This window comes from Phasianus colchicus, chromosome 21 (genome assembly GCF_987193195.1).
Source record: "Phasianus colchicus chromosome 21, bPhaCol1.hap1.1, whole genome shotgun sequence".
In the NCBI taxonomy this organism is placed as follows: Eukaryota; Metazoa; Chordata; class Aves; order Galliformes; family Phasianidae; genus Phasianus; species Phasianus colchicus.
The window spans coordinates 3,425,667-3,443,160 of record NC_143456.1 but is presented as its reverse complement, the minus strand read 5'-3'; the positions used below and the strand labels follow the sequence as shown (position 1 = coordinate 3,443,160).

Here is a 17,494-nt window from a genome sequence, read left to right as displayed (position 1 = left end):
CAGAAAATCAGTGTACATATTTCTTTTGGTTAGTTGGCTGTCTTTGTTACCTCTGAGCAGAACAACTTCTGGAAGCCAAGCTTCTTAAAATCACTTGAGTTAGAATACCTTCCATTCAAGTGTACAAACTGTTGTTAATCTTCATTTGCAGCTTCAGCTCTGGGGCTTTCAGAGGCAGTGAAAGTTCCCTATCCTGTATTTGAATCAAACCCTGAGTACTTGTATGTGGAAGGCTTGCCAGAAGGAATTCCCTTCCGGAGCCCCACGTGGTTTGGGATTCCACGCCTGGAAAGAATTGTCCGTGGGAGCAACAAAATCAAATTTGTTGTTAAGAAGTAAGTTTGTAATTCAGTTACTTTCCTTCCTGATTTTGAAGTTGATTGATTTTCTTCTCAGAAAATTAAGGTGCTTAAATTCTAGCTAAGTGCTGTTTCCATGAAGCAGGAGATTTTTCACCTAAATTGATCTCATAAAAGCGTGTAACATCCTTAGGAAATTTAAATGCATAATTTGTGTTTTGTGCATCATCGGTCTAGGGAGAAAAAAATGGCCCTGTACCTGGAAGCTTCGTTTTGTTTTTCTTTCCTCGTTTTTCTTTGCTTGTTTATTAGAGTAGAATGTGTAGCTTTCTTTTCTGGCTTTTTTCCACTTATAGATGGAGAGTCACACATGCTTCTAACAGAACCTTATTGTGGAAAGGGAATGTTATGTACATCTGAATCTGACAGAATTCCATGAAATTTGGGATATTTTGCTGTATTATTTTTCTTGCATATAGAATTGAATTGTTTTCTGTTCGATTTTTAGGCCTGAGCTTGTCGCCTCCTATTTGCCATCAAGACTGGCTAGTCAATTAAACACTAAAGGTAAACAGTTAAGTATTATTTACTGCCATAGATTCATAAGCATTTGCTTTCTGCTTCCTTAGCAGACAGAGGTCTTTATGGTAGGAAAGCAGGATGTTGCAAACAAAGTCATTACTTAAGGTAAACTAGCAAGGTAGCCTCTGAATCTACTAGTATTAAGAAAAATTGCTTGAATGTAAGTATATTTCTTTTTTTTTTTTTCCTTTACTTAAGACTACTCCAATAGAGAATATACTATTTATCCAAATTCTACAAATTTTATTTTGCTGCTGTCTGGATTGTTCAGTTTTTACAGTGTAAGCTGTGCTTAGTACAGATACAGGTTAGTCTGTTAGAATTTTCAAAATGGAGTTTGGTTTTCTTGTTAGCTGTGCAGCTACACAACATAGAGTGTTTGTGCATTACAGCTTATAATATCTTGATTTCTAGCAGCAAATCCAAAGAGTTCAAAAAGGTTACAAGGTCCTGCAAGCAATTTACAGGTTCCAGAGATAGAAGTTACTGTTGAAGAAGGTAAGGAAGAAATATAATAAAATATTCTTACACATTCCTGTTCTATTCTTGTAATTGTTTTATCCTGTTCTTTTAAGTTTTCATACTGTAGAATTGATTTCTGTCTGCACCTTGTGTAACAAACCCAGTATCATTTCAGGGTTGCAGATACATTTCAATATAGAAGATTTTATTTTTCATTTCTGAATAATACTGGATTCTGTGCAATGATGGTTATGTAAAATGTGTGAGTTTAACAGTTTGCTTGAGCCTTTTATTCCAAGCAGAGATGTGGGAACTGATGTAGTCCTGAGCAGAGAAATGGCAGATATGAGCAGTTGTGTCAAATGCTTAATTTCGATCCTAGAAGAAATTCTGAAAGCTTTTTTTAATTCCAATCTTGATTCAGAAGTTAAGCTTTCTCTGGTGATCAAGTTGGATGTTGTTCTTCTGTATGATGTTTGTTTCTGCTCTCTGTGTGTATATAAGCAATGTCTTTCTTTACAGGTCCTAATAAAGCACAAACAGCAGATGTTCAAACTAATTCTCAAACCAATGGGTCCAGTATGAGTTTCAAGCCAAGAGGAAGAGATTTTTCTTTTGGTAAATATTATGGGAATTGGCATGGATACATTCCATTCATGTTGGTGTTGAAAAATCTGGTAGTTTCATATCAGAGAGATTTTGAATTCATTCACAAACTTTGTATTTTCACATACACTCAGTTCTCAGTCATCAATAGTAATATGCATCGGAGAAACCTGGATGATGTTTGGAGAATGCTCTTCAAATGCATCACAGGTCCATTAAGATCTTATTAACTTTCAGAATTAAACCCTTGAGACTTGTGCTGCTCTGCCATGTCACAGTGCTGCAGACTCTTGATGGATTTGCTGTCTGATGCACAGTGCCATGAGAGTGCTTTAACAGAGCTGAGCTCTTATGTTGTGCATAAGATTAATAAGCCCTCAGTGAACCTGAAGTGTTGAGCCTCTCTGTGCAGATGTTCATGAGTGGTGTGTAAGAGAGGGGCAGATCTGAACTATGGTTAGTAAGCCATGCTTTAACAGAGCTGATTTTGTGAGATCTTTGTTCTGGACCTCTCCAGTGCTACAAATTCCATAAAACCAGTATAGTTGAGGGAAGTGACACAGTTGGGCATGTGTCACTGAATGCATGAAAAACTTTCTGCTACTATTTGACAGTTGGCTCAGATGAGCCATTTCTTGCTTGATATTGTAAATTTGGATCACTCTTGCATTAATTTCAGTGCACTTGCTTTATGTAGTAACAGTGTTTTTCAAAGCTTTGGCTTTAGGTTTAGGCTGCAGCAGAACAGGGTCATTTGCAGAATGAAAGCCATTTTGTTTTTTAATGTCACAGTAAATTGGTTATCAAGCATAATAATTTATTAGACAGCTTTAAAATATTCTGCAAGGATTAATTTACTGTATGAGTGTTGATTTAATTGTTCCCATTTTCTCCTGACAGAGGCATGGAATGCCAAAATTACTGACCTAAAGCAGAAAGTTGAAAATCTTTTTAATGAAAAATGTGGTAAGTTCGTTGATTCCTTATCACTGAGATGCCTTTCTAATGAACACACTGTTAGATGTACGACAGATATGTTCACACATTTCTTCCCAAGGTCCTACACTCCTTGCATGCTGTAGGCATTCTCTCACTTGAGTTCATTCCCACGTAGGGTAATTGCAGTTCTGTGTCACATTTCCCCTCATTATTTCGGTTTGGAAATGGAGAAGTTGTGGTTTGATTACTGCTTCTTTAATGACCCAGAGAAATGGTGATTCCACATCCTGCCACTCCTGTTAAGCTTTTCTCACTCTGATTATGAATGGGAGTTTGTATGACTGGAGCCTCTGTATGATAATGTATGTTCTAGAGAGTCATGTGCCCAGTCAGTTCTCACTGTTTCTTCTGAAGTCATTGTAGGAAGCTGTATGTATATACATAGACATACATATATGCATATTGAACCATCTCCTCCAATAATTGGAGCGAGACAGTTGTTACTCCTGCAAGTGCAGTTTTTGGAACAAAAACACCAGTGTCATTTGCCATTGGTGCAAAAACAGAGACAAACGTGTTGCGTGTAACAAAGTGAAGTACAACTAATAGCCTTGCATGCAGGCCAAGCCATTGGCATAAGCTGTCTGATGTTTTCAACTGCTAATTATAATCCGGTTCACTGCATGAAGATGTGTTAGGTTGGTGATTATTTTTCTTCTTGCCTACTTACAGCCATCACCAAGAAAAGCAAAGCCTGCTGCTTCCACTTAGCCTAGTGTGTATGTGCCAGCTGTGATAACCTCTTTATACCCGAGGCGTTCTCCTTTCTACAAGCACAGCAGTTGTCTGGCTGGTGGATTATTGGCTCTGTTGTGTTTCAGGGGAAGCACTGGGGCTGAATGAGCCAGTGAAGGTCCCGTTTGCATTGTTTGAATCCTTCCCGGAGGTTTTCTATGTGGAAGGCCTACCAGATGGAGTGCCGTTCCGACGACCTTCTACTTTTGGAATTCCGAGGCTAGAGAAGATTCTGAGAAACAAATCTAAGATAAAATTCGTTATTAAAAAGTAAGAGTCTAACATGTCTCTGGTAATCCTCTCCTTTAGAAATGAATTGTACGCTGAAGAATAAACTCTGTGATGCCAAGTTGCTGAATGACTCTCTCACCTGTCTAAAATACGCACTGGGTTATCTTAGTAAATGAGCAAATGATTAGAAAGCTCTTGTGGAGGTGGAGTGAGATGCAGTCGTTTCCTTCTGCTCTGGAAGACTCATGACCTGTGTAGGGCTGAAGAACAAGTCCAGGTTCTTTAGCCCATTTCAGTGTTTGTATCACTTGTTTTTTTTCCTTCCAGTAACTGAAGGGGCCTACAGGAAAGCTGGGGAGGGACTTTTTATAAGTGCAGGTAGTGACAGGATAAGGACCAGTGGTTTTAAACTGGAAGAGGGTATCTTCAGACTAGACATTAGGAAGGAATTCTTTACTGTGAGGGTGGTGAGGCACTGGAACAGGTTGTCCAGTGAGGTTGTGGATGCCCCCTCCCTGGAGGCATTCAAGGCCAGGGTGAGTGGGCTGTGAGCACGTTGGTCTAGAGAGGAGGTGTCCCTGCCTATAGCAGGGGGTTGGAACGAGATGACCCAAATTATTCTATGATTCTGTGTAGTTCCTATTGCATGGGGCACTTATGAGTCAGCCAGAGCAAAAGCTTAGTGGCAGTGTACAGAAGGCTGAAAAATGGTGTTGCATATGTTGGGGTTTAGATAGCCATATGCCAGTGTGGAAACAAGCAGGGGAAGTGTGGAGGTCTCTGTCTGGCCTAGAGGATTATGGCATTTGTGATATTGGGTAGTTCCTGTCTTTTAAAAAATAACCACTGGGATATGGCATTTTCTTTAATGTTGCTGAAATAAATGTGATTGTATTGTTGCACATGAAATGTTTAATCTCCTTGCAGGCCTGAGATGTTTGAGGCGGCGGTGAAGGAGAGTTCTGCTAAAAGTCCCCAGAGTGAGTTTTGCAACTGCTTAATGCCCTAGAGAAGTCTGTTTCAAGGATTGAATGCAAATGAGGAATGCTGCTTGGTGTTGATGAATCCCTGAAAGATTCACTCTGTGTTGTGGTTGGGAGTTTGGTCTTAAGATGTAGGCAAGTTGTTATCCAAGCTGAATTTGAGGCCCAGCCTGAAGTCCTGTGCCACTGGCCTGCATGCATAGCAGCTCTCTCTACTTTCCAAACTATTTGGAATATAGCTTTAGCAAGGGTGTATTAACACTCTGTGTTATCCACAACAAAATATTCGTGTCTGATAGAGTTTTACTGCCTTTCATCAAAATACAACAAGTGATGTACAATCTGTAGGAGTAGTTCAGGTCTTAGGTTAATTGCTGCTGATACGTAGCTCATTTTAAATGGGAAGTTCTCCATGGATGATGTGCAGATAGCTGGTAGAAAATTACGTCAGCTGAGGCAGGTCATGGACTGAATGTTTTGAGTCATTGTTAACTTTTATTCTGAGTCTGGACTGTGTGGCTCAAAATACAAATGCAGGGGAAGAATTCTGTGAATGCATTTTGGAAACGAGATTGAGTGTGCTTTGAAAGCTTTGCAAATATCTGCTGTTTTGCCAGATTTCCTTTATATCTCACATTCAAGATGTGTGTTTCTCCACAGCTATTTTTTAAATGAACTCTCTTACTTTCAGAAAAAAAGAATCCACCTAATACAGCCAGTACAGCAAGCACAACAGCAAATACAGCAGTGAGCACAGCAGCAGGAGTTGAAGATCTTAACATCATTCAAGTAACTTTGCTAGGTGTGCATAGTCTGATTTCACTTTGTACTCCTTGTATTGCAGTCTTCATAGTATTTGTTTCATCTGATATTTTCTTACAACCTGGACAGTTGACAGAAGCACAAGTACAGGCAAGAAAAAGCAACATTTAGCATCTTGTTTTTCCAAGATGTTAAATGTTTTGTAACTTGTATTAATATGAGTATCTATTTGGTGATGAGTCTGGAATATTCTTGATCCAGCCCTCAAGTTGAGAAGTATCCTTATTTTTCCTTTTTTTTTTTTTTTTTTTTTTAACTCTTTAAATAAATTAAATACTGATTGCCAGCTTTCTTGACAACTTCAAGAGATCTGATCTTGGATTTAACTGATTAACAATGCAGGCTGAACTGTTTTCTCTTAAACAACACTGACTGCTTTCTCAAGCATGCATTACACTCATTAGAAAGGAGCTCCACTGCATGCTGTGGCTATTGATTGAATCTCACTTTGCTTTTACGTTTCCCCCACCATTATATGTACTGTAAGCAAATGAATAGTTTGTGTTTTCAGATGAAGCTTACACAGCCACGTCTAGGAAGGAGATCTTATGTTGTTTGTGTAAATACAATTCTATGGTACTGTCAAAAGTGGGAACAAAGACAAAGTGTGTTTTCAAACTTCAGGGAAGAAAAGCATGCTTAATTCTCATGCTTTTCTAACAATTTATTTCAGATGATGAAAGTGAAAGACTTTCAAAGGTAGAGAAGGCCAGACAACTGAGAGAGCAAGTGAATGATCTCTTCAGCAGGAAATTTGGTAAGTGCTTCTTACTTTCCCTTCTGACATAGGTGTGAATGGAACTAATGCTCATGTGGACGTTACTGAATCATCATTTCTGGTGTATATCATCACTGAGATGAAATGAACAAATTTGAGAGTTGTATATGAAAGTTGTGCTCTGGCTTCCAGAAGAATCTTTGATAATGCAAGTAGGTTGTTGGGTATTTTGAACTAAGAAGTCTCAGCAGCACACATAGCTTTATGTTCTCCCACATCCTATTTCTTTCTGTGTATACATGGACAGAATATTTATTTTGCTTGCAAACCATGATTCATCTTACAGCTCTATAGTCTCAAGCAATTTATACTTGAAATTAGAGTAATTTTCAAAATACAACTTCCAGTTTTCTTTATTTTACTGTGTAATTGCACTGTACAACAATAATCACCTGAGTTTCTTTATCTGAAATTCCTTTGCTAATGCTGTATTGAAATGTTTTTTTGTGGGTGTTGGAGGAAATGCTTTATTTTCCTTCACTTTGGTATTTCCTTAGATAGTCTATTCTTTAGTAGAGAGGGAATCTGGGTTTCTTATGTGGGAGCTGTCAGAGTGGGGTTTTAAACTAATGATCTTGCAGCAACATTCATGAGTGCAATCCAGAACACCCACTTCTATCACTAATGATTTAATCATCAAGTAGATTTTCGTTTACAGATGTGATAGAAAGCTTGTATTTGCATTTAGTTTCTTAATTAACTGTGTTTTCTTTCTTCAGTGTGATCATAAATATGTGAACTTGAAAACAAACATGACCTCTCTCATTTAGGTGAAGCCATTGGTATGAATTTTCCTGTGAAAGTCCCGTACAGAAAAATCACAATCAACCCTGGCTGCGTGGTGGTGGATGGGATGCCTCCTGGAGTGTCCTTTAAAGCTCCCAGTTATTTGGAGATCAGCTCCATGAGGAAGATTTTGGAATCATCAGAGTTCATCAAATTTACTGTCATCCGGTATGGAGCTGCCATGGATTAGATTGTATGAATGTGAGGACAACCCTGTAGCTTGTATAAATTCACATTGCAAAAAGAGAAGTTGCAATGCCTCTTTCAGTAGTGAAGATATGGCTCTTTGGGTTAGCAGTGTGTCAGATCAAATGAAGCCTAGATGCTGGTAGCAGTATGACAAAGGATGTATTATTAATATTAAGGCAAGCTGTCTTCTGAGATGCTGTCTTACTCATTTTATGTACTGAAGGGCTGTGGGCTCTGTCCTATTTATAAGATCAAGCCTGGAGACAGTTCCCTGTTCCAAAACTTGTTGACAGTAGATAGTATATTTGTGCTTGTATTATTCCTAGTGATTTTGAAATTTGTATCAAAATTCTTGTGTGGAGGTAGATTTTTTTGATGTTTTTTCTAATATTTTAAGACATAATATTTACAATTGCAGTATAAGTTAATTTTTGTATATGCACACACATATCTATACAAAGTGTATTTGTGTGCATGAAGTAGAGTAGATGAAATATGGAGTCACACTCAGGAGGACTTCAGGAACTGAAAACAAATATTACATTTTTTGTAACTCATGAAATGACAGTCTGCTCCAAAGGTATCTGAAAGCTTTGGTCTCTATGGAGAGAGAGGGACACTATTTAAATACAACTTCACTGAAAGGTGTCTGAATTCTCAACCCAGGACCATTAAGCACCCAGGAGGTGCTATGATGGTACCTCCTTTTGTTCCACTTTCTGTTAGCAGTTGGTAGCAGAGCTCACAGCTTTTAGGTGAGGATGCCTCAAGAGGGAGATCCCACACAGTGTGCTTCAGAATCAGCATGGTGTGTTCTTTCTGTTTTTTGTTTTTTTTTTTTTACAGACCATTTCCAGGACTTGTGATGAACAACCGTAAGTAATTTCTGTGACACTGATAGCAAATGTAATTTTGTAACTTACCAGGATCAGTTTTCTCCACGTTGACTTTGTGGAATGCAAAATGAACACGAGAGCAGTGTGATCAGTGCCTAAAATTAGCATTAACTTTGATAAGAAAATGCAAGACACTCATTTTGTATTTTTCAGCTGCAGAGTCCCAAAGAGATTTAGGACCCTGAGTGTGAACAGACTTTCATGGCAGTGTCTATGTTTTTGGTTTGAATCCATCATAGTAGCAGTGAATTAGCAGGAGTTAAGTTAATAAACAACTTTAGAGCAGCTGCAGATCCGTGTCCCAATAAGAAGTCCTGCATTCTGCTGAAGCTATGACAGTTGAGAGAGGCAGAGTGCAATTACCAGTGTGTTGCATTGCATGTTACTCAAATTTGGTTTGAAAAAACAAGTCTTAGTATTTCAAGTTGCTTATAATTATTGTGACCTTATTTTTTAACATCTTATTTAAAGAAAAAGCAAGCAACAAAACACTGTTGTTACAAGTGACCCTTATGTTGTATTCTTTCAGAGCCAATGTGGCCAAATAACCTGCTGTCAGTAGTTTGGCCTTACCCAGCCTCAGCCTTAGCATCCCAGTACTCATTCATTTGCATCAAGCCACAAGTATAGTATTCTGTACTGAGGTCTGTGAATGGCAAGGACAGAGTGTTCTCAGGAAGGTACTGTAATTGGGAGCTCATACTGAGCTGCTTACCAATCCTGGGCACACCTCCTTAGGTGGGCAGGAGATCCCTTTGTAGGAGGGAACACTTCAGGCAGATGAGCATTGATGACGTTGCCAGAGGATTGAATTAGAAATGAAAGAATCTATTAAATAAACTCTTGTCTCTCCAGCATAGTTTTCAGTGTTTGGTGGGACTGATGCTAGCAAATTAACTGAGGAAGAACAGCAGATATGGGATCATCTGCCATTGCCAGAGCAGGAAATTGGTCACTGAATGGGTGACTTTCGTGCAGTATCTGTGTCAGTTAATTATGATCAGAAAGAACTGATATTGATATTGGAGTGAATTATTGTTAGTCTCTGAGCCTACTTGTAGATATGGGACATTCTTGCTCTGGGGAACATATGAGAAATTACTAGGAAATTGTAGGAACTTGCAGGCAAGATAGGGAATGCTTTTTTCTGAAACAAAAAATAGTGAATTGTGGCTCAAATAGTGATTTTGTAATGCAACAAGTTTCAGGATTTGCAGATACCAGAGGTAAAATTGCCCTTGTGTTACATGTTTCTGTTGTAAAGTTAATGATGATCATGTCTGATCTTAGAGCTAATGGAGAAAACTGAAGAAGAAGCACCACCAACAGCAGCAGCAGCAGCAGCAGCACCCACACTACCAGGTGATGCAGTGTGACACGTTTCCTTGCAGAAGGGGTGGGATATGGAGTTCTAGATGCTATTGGCAGATGATATCAATAGTCATGCCCTGGGTATGCACTGCTTATGATGAGCTGTTTTATTTTGACAGATGGTGTGCAATGATGATGTTTATAACCATTAAATATTAACACGTTAATAGAAAGAAGCATTGCTTCCTTCAAGCTATGTCATTGGCATGTTCCTTAATTTGATTTTTGCAGATGATGAGTGAGCTGAAAGGAAGGATCAGTAGAGGCAATATATAAAGGCAATTCCGTGTCTGTTTAATGATGTCTGCTTAACTCAGAGTGTGTGTCTGTGCCAGATCGATGTTCAGCCAAGCTAAGTTTGCCTGCAAAATGTGTAAGAACCCAGAAAAGGGTCTGGATGGAATTTCTATCCACTAAACAGCACTGAAAGCCCTGTTAGATTGCATCTGGACTGCACTCACATGACCCTTCTTAATCTGAATTGAGAGTTTTGTTCTGTGCTGGGAGTTGCTGAAGTAAATGTAGTTGAACAACTTCCTTTTGACCCAGTATTTCAGAAATTCTCACAGGCCTTTTAGAAATGTGTATCTCAAGTTGTCAGTAGCCTTCTGCTATTGACTGAACAGAATGTCACTCAGAGAAACAGAAAACATTTAATAAACATTTCAAGAGTAAGGGGCACTTCTGTGGTAACAGAAAGGGAGCTGTTCCCTCCTCTGCTTCTGTTGGGGTGGCAGGGAGAAAAACGTCTGTTTCTGTTGGGTGAACTCTGTCCTTAACTTACCTGCACTGTTAATAAGGTTCTGTGGTTTTCCCAACAGCTGTCAGTCTCTAAGCCATCAACACAGATTGTAGAAAAGGTATTATGGAAATAAAATGTGATTTTTGCCCTCTACTCTGCAGCTTCCCCCTCTCCACCAAAATAGACGTGCTCACCACTGAGAACAAAAGTATCCAGAAGTGGTGTGATGTATGTTTGAAATCCAGACTTAAATATAAGTGGTTTGAATTAAGCTGATGCAAATCTGATGTATTCTGTGCAGGTATGCATTGTTTTGCTGGAGCTCAGTGATGTCTGCCACAGTGACCCACACGCTGAGGACAACGTTAATGTAATACAGTGAATGTTTGGATGCTTTTTATATATTTTGCTATAAAGTCAATAGCAAGCTACAGATCTTTGTCTCAGAAATATTTATGTGATTCTAAGAGGGGAAAAAATGAGACTTTTTTTCCTTCTTATTTCAGAGAAAACTTAATTTTCCTAACTTTTGCTAAGACACTTATTTGTTTCATACCCTGGAAATAACATGCATATTCATGTGACTTTTTTTTTTTTTTCATTTAAGAGCCAGCTGAACCAAGGCAAACAGAGGTATCTTCAGGGGGTGAGTGTTTGTCTTCAGCTATATCAACAAATATTTTAAAGTTATAAAATCTTAGAATGGCCTGGGTTGATAAGGACCCCAATGCTCATCCAGTTCCAAACCCCTGCTGTGTGCAGGGTCACCAACCACCAGCCCAGGCTGCCCAGAGCCACATCCAGCCTGGTCTTGAATGCATGCAGGGATGGGGCATCCACAGCCTCCTTGGGCAACCTGTTCCAATGTGTCACCACCCTGTGAGTGAAAAACATCCTTCTAAAGTCATTTTGAACAAAGCTGCATTTTTTCTTTTTAAAGAAGACACGTCAATCTAAACAACAAAAAGAAGCATTTATTGGTTCCCAGGACATCTGTTTTAATATTGTGCTAAATTACATGGAAGATTCTCTGCAGCAAAAGTTATTATTCAGATAATTGTACAAAAGAGTTTTATGAAGTGCTGTTTTTGGTGGGTGAGTCATGGCTATATATAGGCTTTGAGGGATTGCTCATATCCTGAGTGAGCTTCTAGTTATCCATGCAGTCATTTTGACAATTTATGCAAGTGAACGATTGCCATCATCAGGAAATTTGAATGCTGTATTGGCCTGAGTTTACTCTCAGAGTTTGTTGGGGGGAGTTGTGAAGCTCTGCAAGAAAAAGAAGTGTGGAGAGCAGTGCTGCCACGTGGCCAGCAGCACTGGGATGGATGTGGCTATGCATCACTGCTTTGCATCTTAGAGCTCACAACTTGAGTTTGTTCTCTAATTCTGCTTGGACTCTCTGAAAGAGGAGAGAGCTGCAAACTGCAGCACTTCTGTTCTTCCGTGTCCTTTCCTGGGGAGATGTCCTTTCTCATTTCCATTGCTGGTGGTTTCTGAAAGCTGAAACATGAAATGTCTTTGTGCTGCCAAAATGGGATCACTGAAACTGTTAGATGGAGTGGGACAGTTCCTGAATCTTTAAAAGGGAGTCTTTTAAAGTGATTCTTTTGAAGAAATAGACAAATGTGTTTTTTGAATTTGTCATCCAAAGCTGCAGTTGGGCCCAGCTGTCAGAGAAATGATGTTGAGAAAAGGTGTGTTGCTGCTGAAGTGCACACGGTCCCATCAGAACTAGGCTGGGAGGGATCAAGCATCATGTGCTGAGACAGCTTAGCTTTGCTGTGATGAATTACTCTAGCCCTGAACCTCGCAAACAGCTTCAGTAAAAAACCAATTTCCTTTCAACATCATACTCTCTGTTTATAAAAAGAACAAAATCAGGCTCCAGGACATACAGGCAGTGCTGTAAAGACATGAGATTGCTTTGATTTACCTCCCAGCATCCCTATGAACAAGAAAAGCAAAGATTTTCTAATGAAGTCTCTTGGAAATGAAAAATATTGTATGAAAAGGTGATGAATGCTTTAGCCAACAAGATAAAATTTCTCTCTCTCTTTTTTTTTTTTTAACATCTAATAATGCCCTCCTGTGTGATACTGTGCATTGGAGAAGAAAAATTAGCTAAGGTCAAAATTTATTTTGCATGGATTGAAATATAATAATGCAGAAATGGTCTGTATGTGGCTGGGGAGAGCAGTGGTCTTACAGATGAAAATAAAATCTGATAAATGGCCAGTGCTGTGAAAACAAGCTTGTGCAATGAATGTTAATTTGTTAACCAGAAGGCATGACTTGAGCACAAGGGTGTGTGGTCAGATGTTGTTTGCTGGCTCTGGAAGACATTCAGTTCATTCATTTGTTCATCGCATTTGTCCTTTTTCAACAGATGTTACAGAAACAGAAGAAAGTTGTCAAATAAAGAAAGAACCAGACCCAACGTGGTAGAGCTCATCCCTACTGTGGTAATAGAATTTTGTGGTTCTTGGAGTTTGTATGTGTCAAGGATGCAGTGTAGGGTGGGGAAGAAGAGGGCTAAGATTGAATGCCAGAAGGTGCCAGTCCTTCACTTGACTTTGGAATTATTTTGTCTTAGTTCTCTTCTATGTAGAATGTTTTCACTACCTTACCAGAATACAACGTAAAGTGTACTGTGTTCAGATTTGTGAGGGAGTCATTTCAAGGGAGATCTGGGCTGTATCATAGCCTATGAATAAAAATAGGTGATGGTAATTACGTACCTCAGAGGGAATTCATGTTTGTGAGGAGCTCTGACATGGTTGGTGAAAGAGCACGTTTATTCTTGGTAAGGCTTATATAAGGTTTATATAAGGTTTCCAAGTTGTACTTGGGCAGGAGAGCTCTTCACTAAGATTGAAATATTGCCTAAGCCTGAGACACTGGCCAAAAACTTAGCTAAGTTTTGATGATAAACTGACTTTTTTCAGAAGCATTGTGTTCATCACAAAGAAGATTCTGTATGCTATTCCAGCCTGAGGGTACGGGCCAGTGATCAGCAACTCCAAGCTCTGGCTATTCACTATTACTTTCTGCTGGCCTAAGCAGATGTGCCTGCCAGAGTAGTTTGCCAGCTCCCATGGAGCAGTAGCTGGAGGAGCCTGGGAATTTCACTCCTGGCAGCATCTGGCTTTTCGGAGACAAGGACAGCCAAAGCCATGGCCCTCTGTCAATGCAGCATGAACACTGACTGATGGAGAAAATGATGTGCCCTAACTGATGGTCATGCATCTGGTGCTCGTAGTTCTAACACTCACATGAAGGTTGTGTATGTATGAACATACCAGCTGATGGGTTTCACCTTGGAGAAAGTAGGTTCGTTCTCTTCCACTTTCCTTGGGATGTGAAACAAGCTTTGTGGGCACCCAAACACAAATTAGCTCTGTGAAACACTCCCAGTACATCTCAAGACTCTGACAAAAGGATAAAAGTCACACAGAGAAGTGGCAGAACCCGCTCCCTTGGTGGATGTTAAGATCTGTCAACACCAGGGCTAAGCCAAACTGTTGTGAACTGCAATCCTTTGGGAGCAAGGCTGGACTGTATGACTTGCAGAGCCTCTTGCATTTCTGTAATTCTGTAACATCTGCTCCATCCCTGTGTGGCAGTGGCATGGTACAGGCCTTGCTCCAGAGCTGCAGTGGTCCTTATGTTCTTTGTAAAGGACTGGCTAAAGAATGTGTGTTAAAGCAAATATTCCATCTAAACTGATACAGGAAGCACTCAAGCACACATGTAATCCCACTGATGAAGAGCAGTGTTCACCTTCCATGTGGTCATTAATTCTAGGCCTGAAGAACTCAAAGTAAATACTACAAGTATTTGTAGTACATCATAGATCAGCAATGAAACTAACTCACTTTTGTTTTACTTCTGTCTAGCCAGAAGCACCCAGAGCTGAGAAGAGCTTGCCGGGACCGTGCTGAGCTGTGTAATATAACTGTATAAGAGAAGTACCTTCTATACAAACCCTTTTGTACTTTGAGATAGAAATGTCTACTTTTTCAGCAGTTCTGTGAATTGACTTAATGTGAAGAATGACTGCAGATTTGGAATGGCTGGTTTTGCTCTGGAATATATTATAAGGACTAAATTTGTTGCAGCAATACTGGGGAGATAAGGATTCAAATGAACGGGGACTTAACAGAGCCATCTGCATTTCTCAATAAAGCTGAATTCCACTGTGCCTGAATATATCTCAGTTTCTGTAATGAAGAAACAGTGCAAGAGTTCAGTTTGTTAGTTTTACTTTGGAGAAAACAGATCACTGATTTTTTCGGTTCTTACTCCTTTCATGGCTGATTGGTCAATGGTATGTGTATATTTGCACTAATTTTTCCTACATCTGCCACAACTCATATGTTTTTCATAAATAAAAGGTAAACTGGTTCACTTGACTGTTAGTATGCATTAATGGGATGGACAGTATATCAGTTTGTGGATAACCTTTCTATAGTTTGCTTCATCAATAGAAAGTAATAAGTGCATATTTTATCAGAGTGGGATTTGTATGATGAATCTGCTCTGGCAGCCCTAATTTAGGCAAAACTCAATGGACCTGAGTGAGTTTTTCTCCTGCAGGCTGTGGGTAATGCTCTGCTGTTCATCCAGAACTACCTACAGAATCCTGCACCGCAAGCTGCTGTAAGCCCTAATGTGTCAAAACTTAAATCTCCCATAGTCCTGTTTATGCCCCACATCATGTGAGAGTCTCATGTATTCATTTCTTGAAGTTTCACAACCCATGAGAGTTGTAAAATTCTGGCTATGTGAGGTTGGGATGACTGCATTATGCACAGACGCTCAACCTTATTCCCTCATTAAGAAATAAAGATATTTCTGATGTTTTTCCTGACTGTCCACATATGTTCACATAGCAGTAACTTTGTAGGCAGGTAGAATATGCTACAGCATAGATACTACAGTGAAGAACTGAGTTCCTGTCACACCCTTTGGACAAGGAAAGCAAGTGGTGGATCTTCAAGGACAATTTTGAAGACTTGTGTGCAGTTGGATGTAGTGTCTGTCCCAAGGAACATCAGCAGGAGGAACTCTCTGCAGACAGGTTCAGAGCAGCACGTGCTCTCGGTGTAAGGTAGGGAGAGGGCTGTAGCTCATGTGCTGGCATGATTGCTCCATGTAGGTCTAAGTGCTCCTGCTTTATGATGTTTGGAGGCATTGTAAGTACCTTGTTGTCACTGTGGTGGCAGTAGGGGCAGGGATCGCTCTGTGCTGAACCATTTTGAAAATGCTGATGAATCACTATGGTGATGGATGCAGTGCTGCCTTGTCTGCCCCACATGGATTCTTTACCTGGTGATTCTCACTTACGTGGGCACTCTCCCAGCTCATAGCCACTGACATGTTTCACTTCAATGGACCTCTGTAAACAAATTGTTACAGAATGACGGCCAGTTTCACAATTGCTGCCAGAAGTTTTTAGGGTGGGGAAATGAGTTAACGCAGCTTTTCATGGGTTTTCAGCTTCCCTTTTTGAGAAAGCAGAAGGGAGGGCCACCATCCTTCCTTCACTATCATTGCCAGTAGGGCAGCACTCCTTGCACGTCTGCCCAGTAGGGCTCTGTGTTGCTCATATGGAGTTGGTGCTAACATGAGTTGAGTAGGGCATTATAATGAAGGAACTGCCTGGCACGGATGTCCTGTGAATGTATCACACACTGAGCGTATGAGAGCTTGAAAAAATGAAGTGAAAACTGATGACAGTAGTTTTACTGAAAATGCTGAAGGCTGGGATTGGGTTCATCCCTATGGCAGATCTCATTAGTGTTGGGGTGCACATCAGCAGTCAGCACTGATGGCTCTTTTGATGGTCTCGGGCATTTTGAGTTAAAAGCAGTAGGAATAAATTAAACTGACAAAATAATTGCACTGATATTTATACCTTCCAAATACCAATTTTATATTGAAAATGATCTATATATATAGTAGGCAGCAGACTTTTAAGGTGTTGACCATGTATGAAAATCTGATTCATTTCTAGTAACTAGTAATATATAAGGTGTTCCACTCTTTGGGCACTGAGTGATAGTGCCCTAAAAAGCCTTGGCTGTACTGATAAATAAGGAAATAAATACAATTGTAACACCTTACCAGAGCTTTGAATGTTTTCTTTCTTCCAGCAGAGAACCCTGGGGCTGATGAAGTGCCAGAGGAGCATCTGTCAGAACACAGCCCGTCCTGCTCCGTGAGCTGGTCCTGCTCTCCTTAAGAGCAGTTTGGTTGCAGGCAGTGTAGGACACCCTCAGGTAGGCACCCTGATCTCACTGCAGCAATGACTGGGTGTCAGGTGAGGTCCAGCACAGTCCTGTGGTGCTGGTTGTGGGTGCAGTGCTATAGAGGAAACAGTCCATTCTCCCAAGGAGCTTCAGACATCCAGTGCTTCCTCTTTGGTGCCCTTCTTGACCATACAAACCCCATCAGCTGAAGCCGTGCTTCCCCTAGAAGAGGTGTGCAGTGCTGAGGAGCACTGCTGCTCCTGGCATTTGATGCCAGTGGAAATTCTCAGCATCTCTCAGGCATCAGGTGCTGCCTTCAGGTGCCAGCCTTGTTTTCCATAAACATGAATCCTCTGATGAACTCCACAAATCAGCTTTATGTCTCAGCTGGGTCATTACTCTTCCAAGAATTTTCTTCTGAAATGACTTTTCTTCCTATCTAGGAATTGTTGGGCAATTAGTGGGAGCATTAATCAGTGCATCATAGCGAGCAGCACGCTGAGTTATGCCTTGCATTTCATTATAGACTAACCTGGTGCCAACAGTAAGACCGAAAACCTCTATTTCACTTCTCACATTACAAGAAGAAAAATGAGGAAATAGAAAGAAACATGTGTACTATTTCCAGTGATGCACTGTCTGTAACTCAGTTTTAAGTTTAGTACAACCCCAATTAAGAAATGAGCTTTTGTAAAAACGTTACTGCATATATAACAGCAATCTGGCTATTAGCAGAATGCAAACAGCTCTAGGTGG

At 40.1% G+C, this 17,494-nt stretch overlaps 1 protein-coding gene across 3 annotated transcripts in view; it reads left to right on the top strand.

The window, feature by feature from the left end:
- GTF2I (general transcription factor IIi) overlaps nucleotides 1-15,350 on the top strand; it is a 53,509-nt gene extending 38,159 nt beyond the window's left edge. Inside the window, exons 20-34 of one of the 3 annotated variants that reach the window (XR_016459181.1) lie at nucleotides 152-335; nucleotides 808-866; nucleotides 1,296-1,379; nucleotides 1,866-1,961; nucleotides 2,850-2,915; nucleotides 3,770-3,953; nucleotides 4,842-4,894; nucleotides 5,589-5,699; nucleotides 6,393-6,476; nucleotides 7,268-7,451; nucleotides 8,319-8,347; nucleotides 9,659-9,730; nucleotides 10,783-10,851; nucleotides 11,089-11,127; nucleotides 12,874-12,924. Coding sequence is in view for 2 of the 3 variants with exons in the window: in XM_090122264.1 (XP_089978390.1) it covers nucleotides 152-335; nucleotides 808-866; nucleotides 1,296-1,379; nucleotides 1,866-1,961; nucleotides 2,850-2,915; nucleotides 3,770-3,953; nucleotides 4,842-4,894; nucleotides 5,589-5,699; nucleotides 6,393-6,476; nucleotides 7,268-7,451; nucleotides 8,319-8,347; nucleotides 9,659-9,730; nucleotides 11,089-11,127; nucleotides 12,874-12,932 (1,304 nt within the window). In the remaining variant the exon portion in view is untranslated. Of the gene's footprint in view, nucleotides 1-151; nucleotides 336-807; nucleotides 867-1,295; nucleotides 1,380-1,865; nucleotides 1,962-2,849; nucleotides 2,916-3,769; nucleotides 3,954-4,841; nucleotides 4,895-5,588; nucleotides 5,700-6,392; nucleotides 6,477-7,267; nucleotides 7,452-8,318; nucleotides 8,348-9,658; nucleotides 9,731-10,782; nucleotides 10,852-11,088; nucleotides 11,128-12,873; nucleotides 12,950-14,383 lie in introns of those variants that run through there. The other 2 variants (XM_090122264.1, XM_031591906.2) reach the window with 2 other exon arrangements.
- Nucleotides 15,351-17,494: the final 2,144 nt, after the last annotated feature.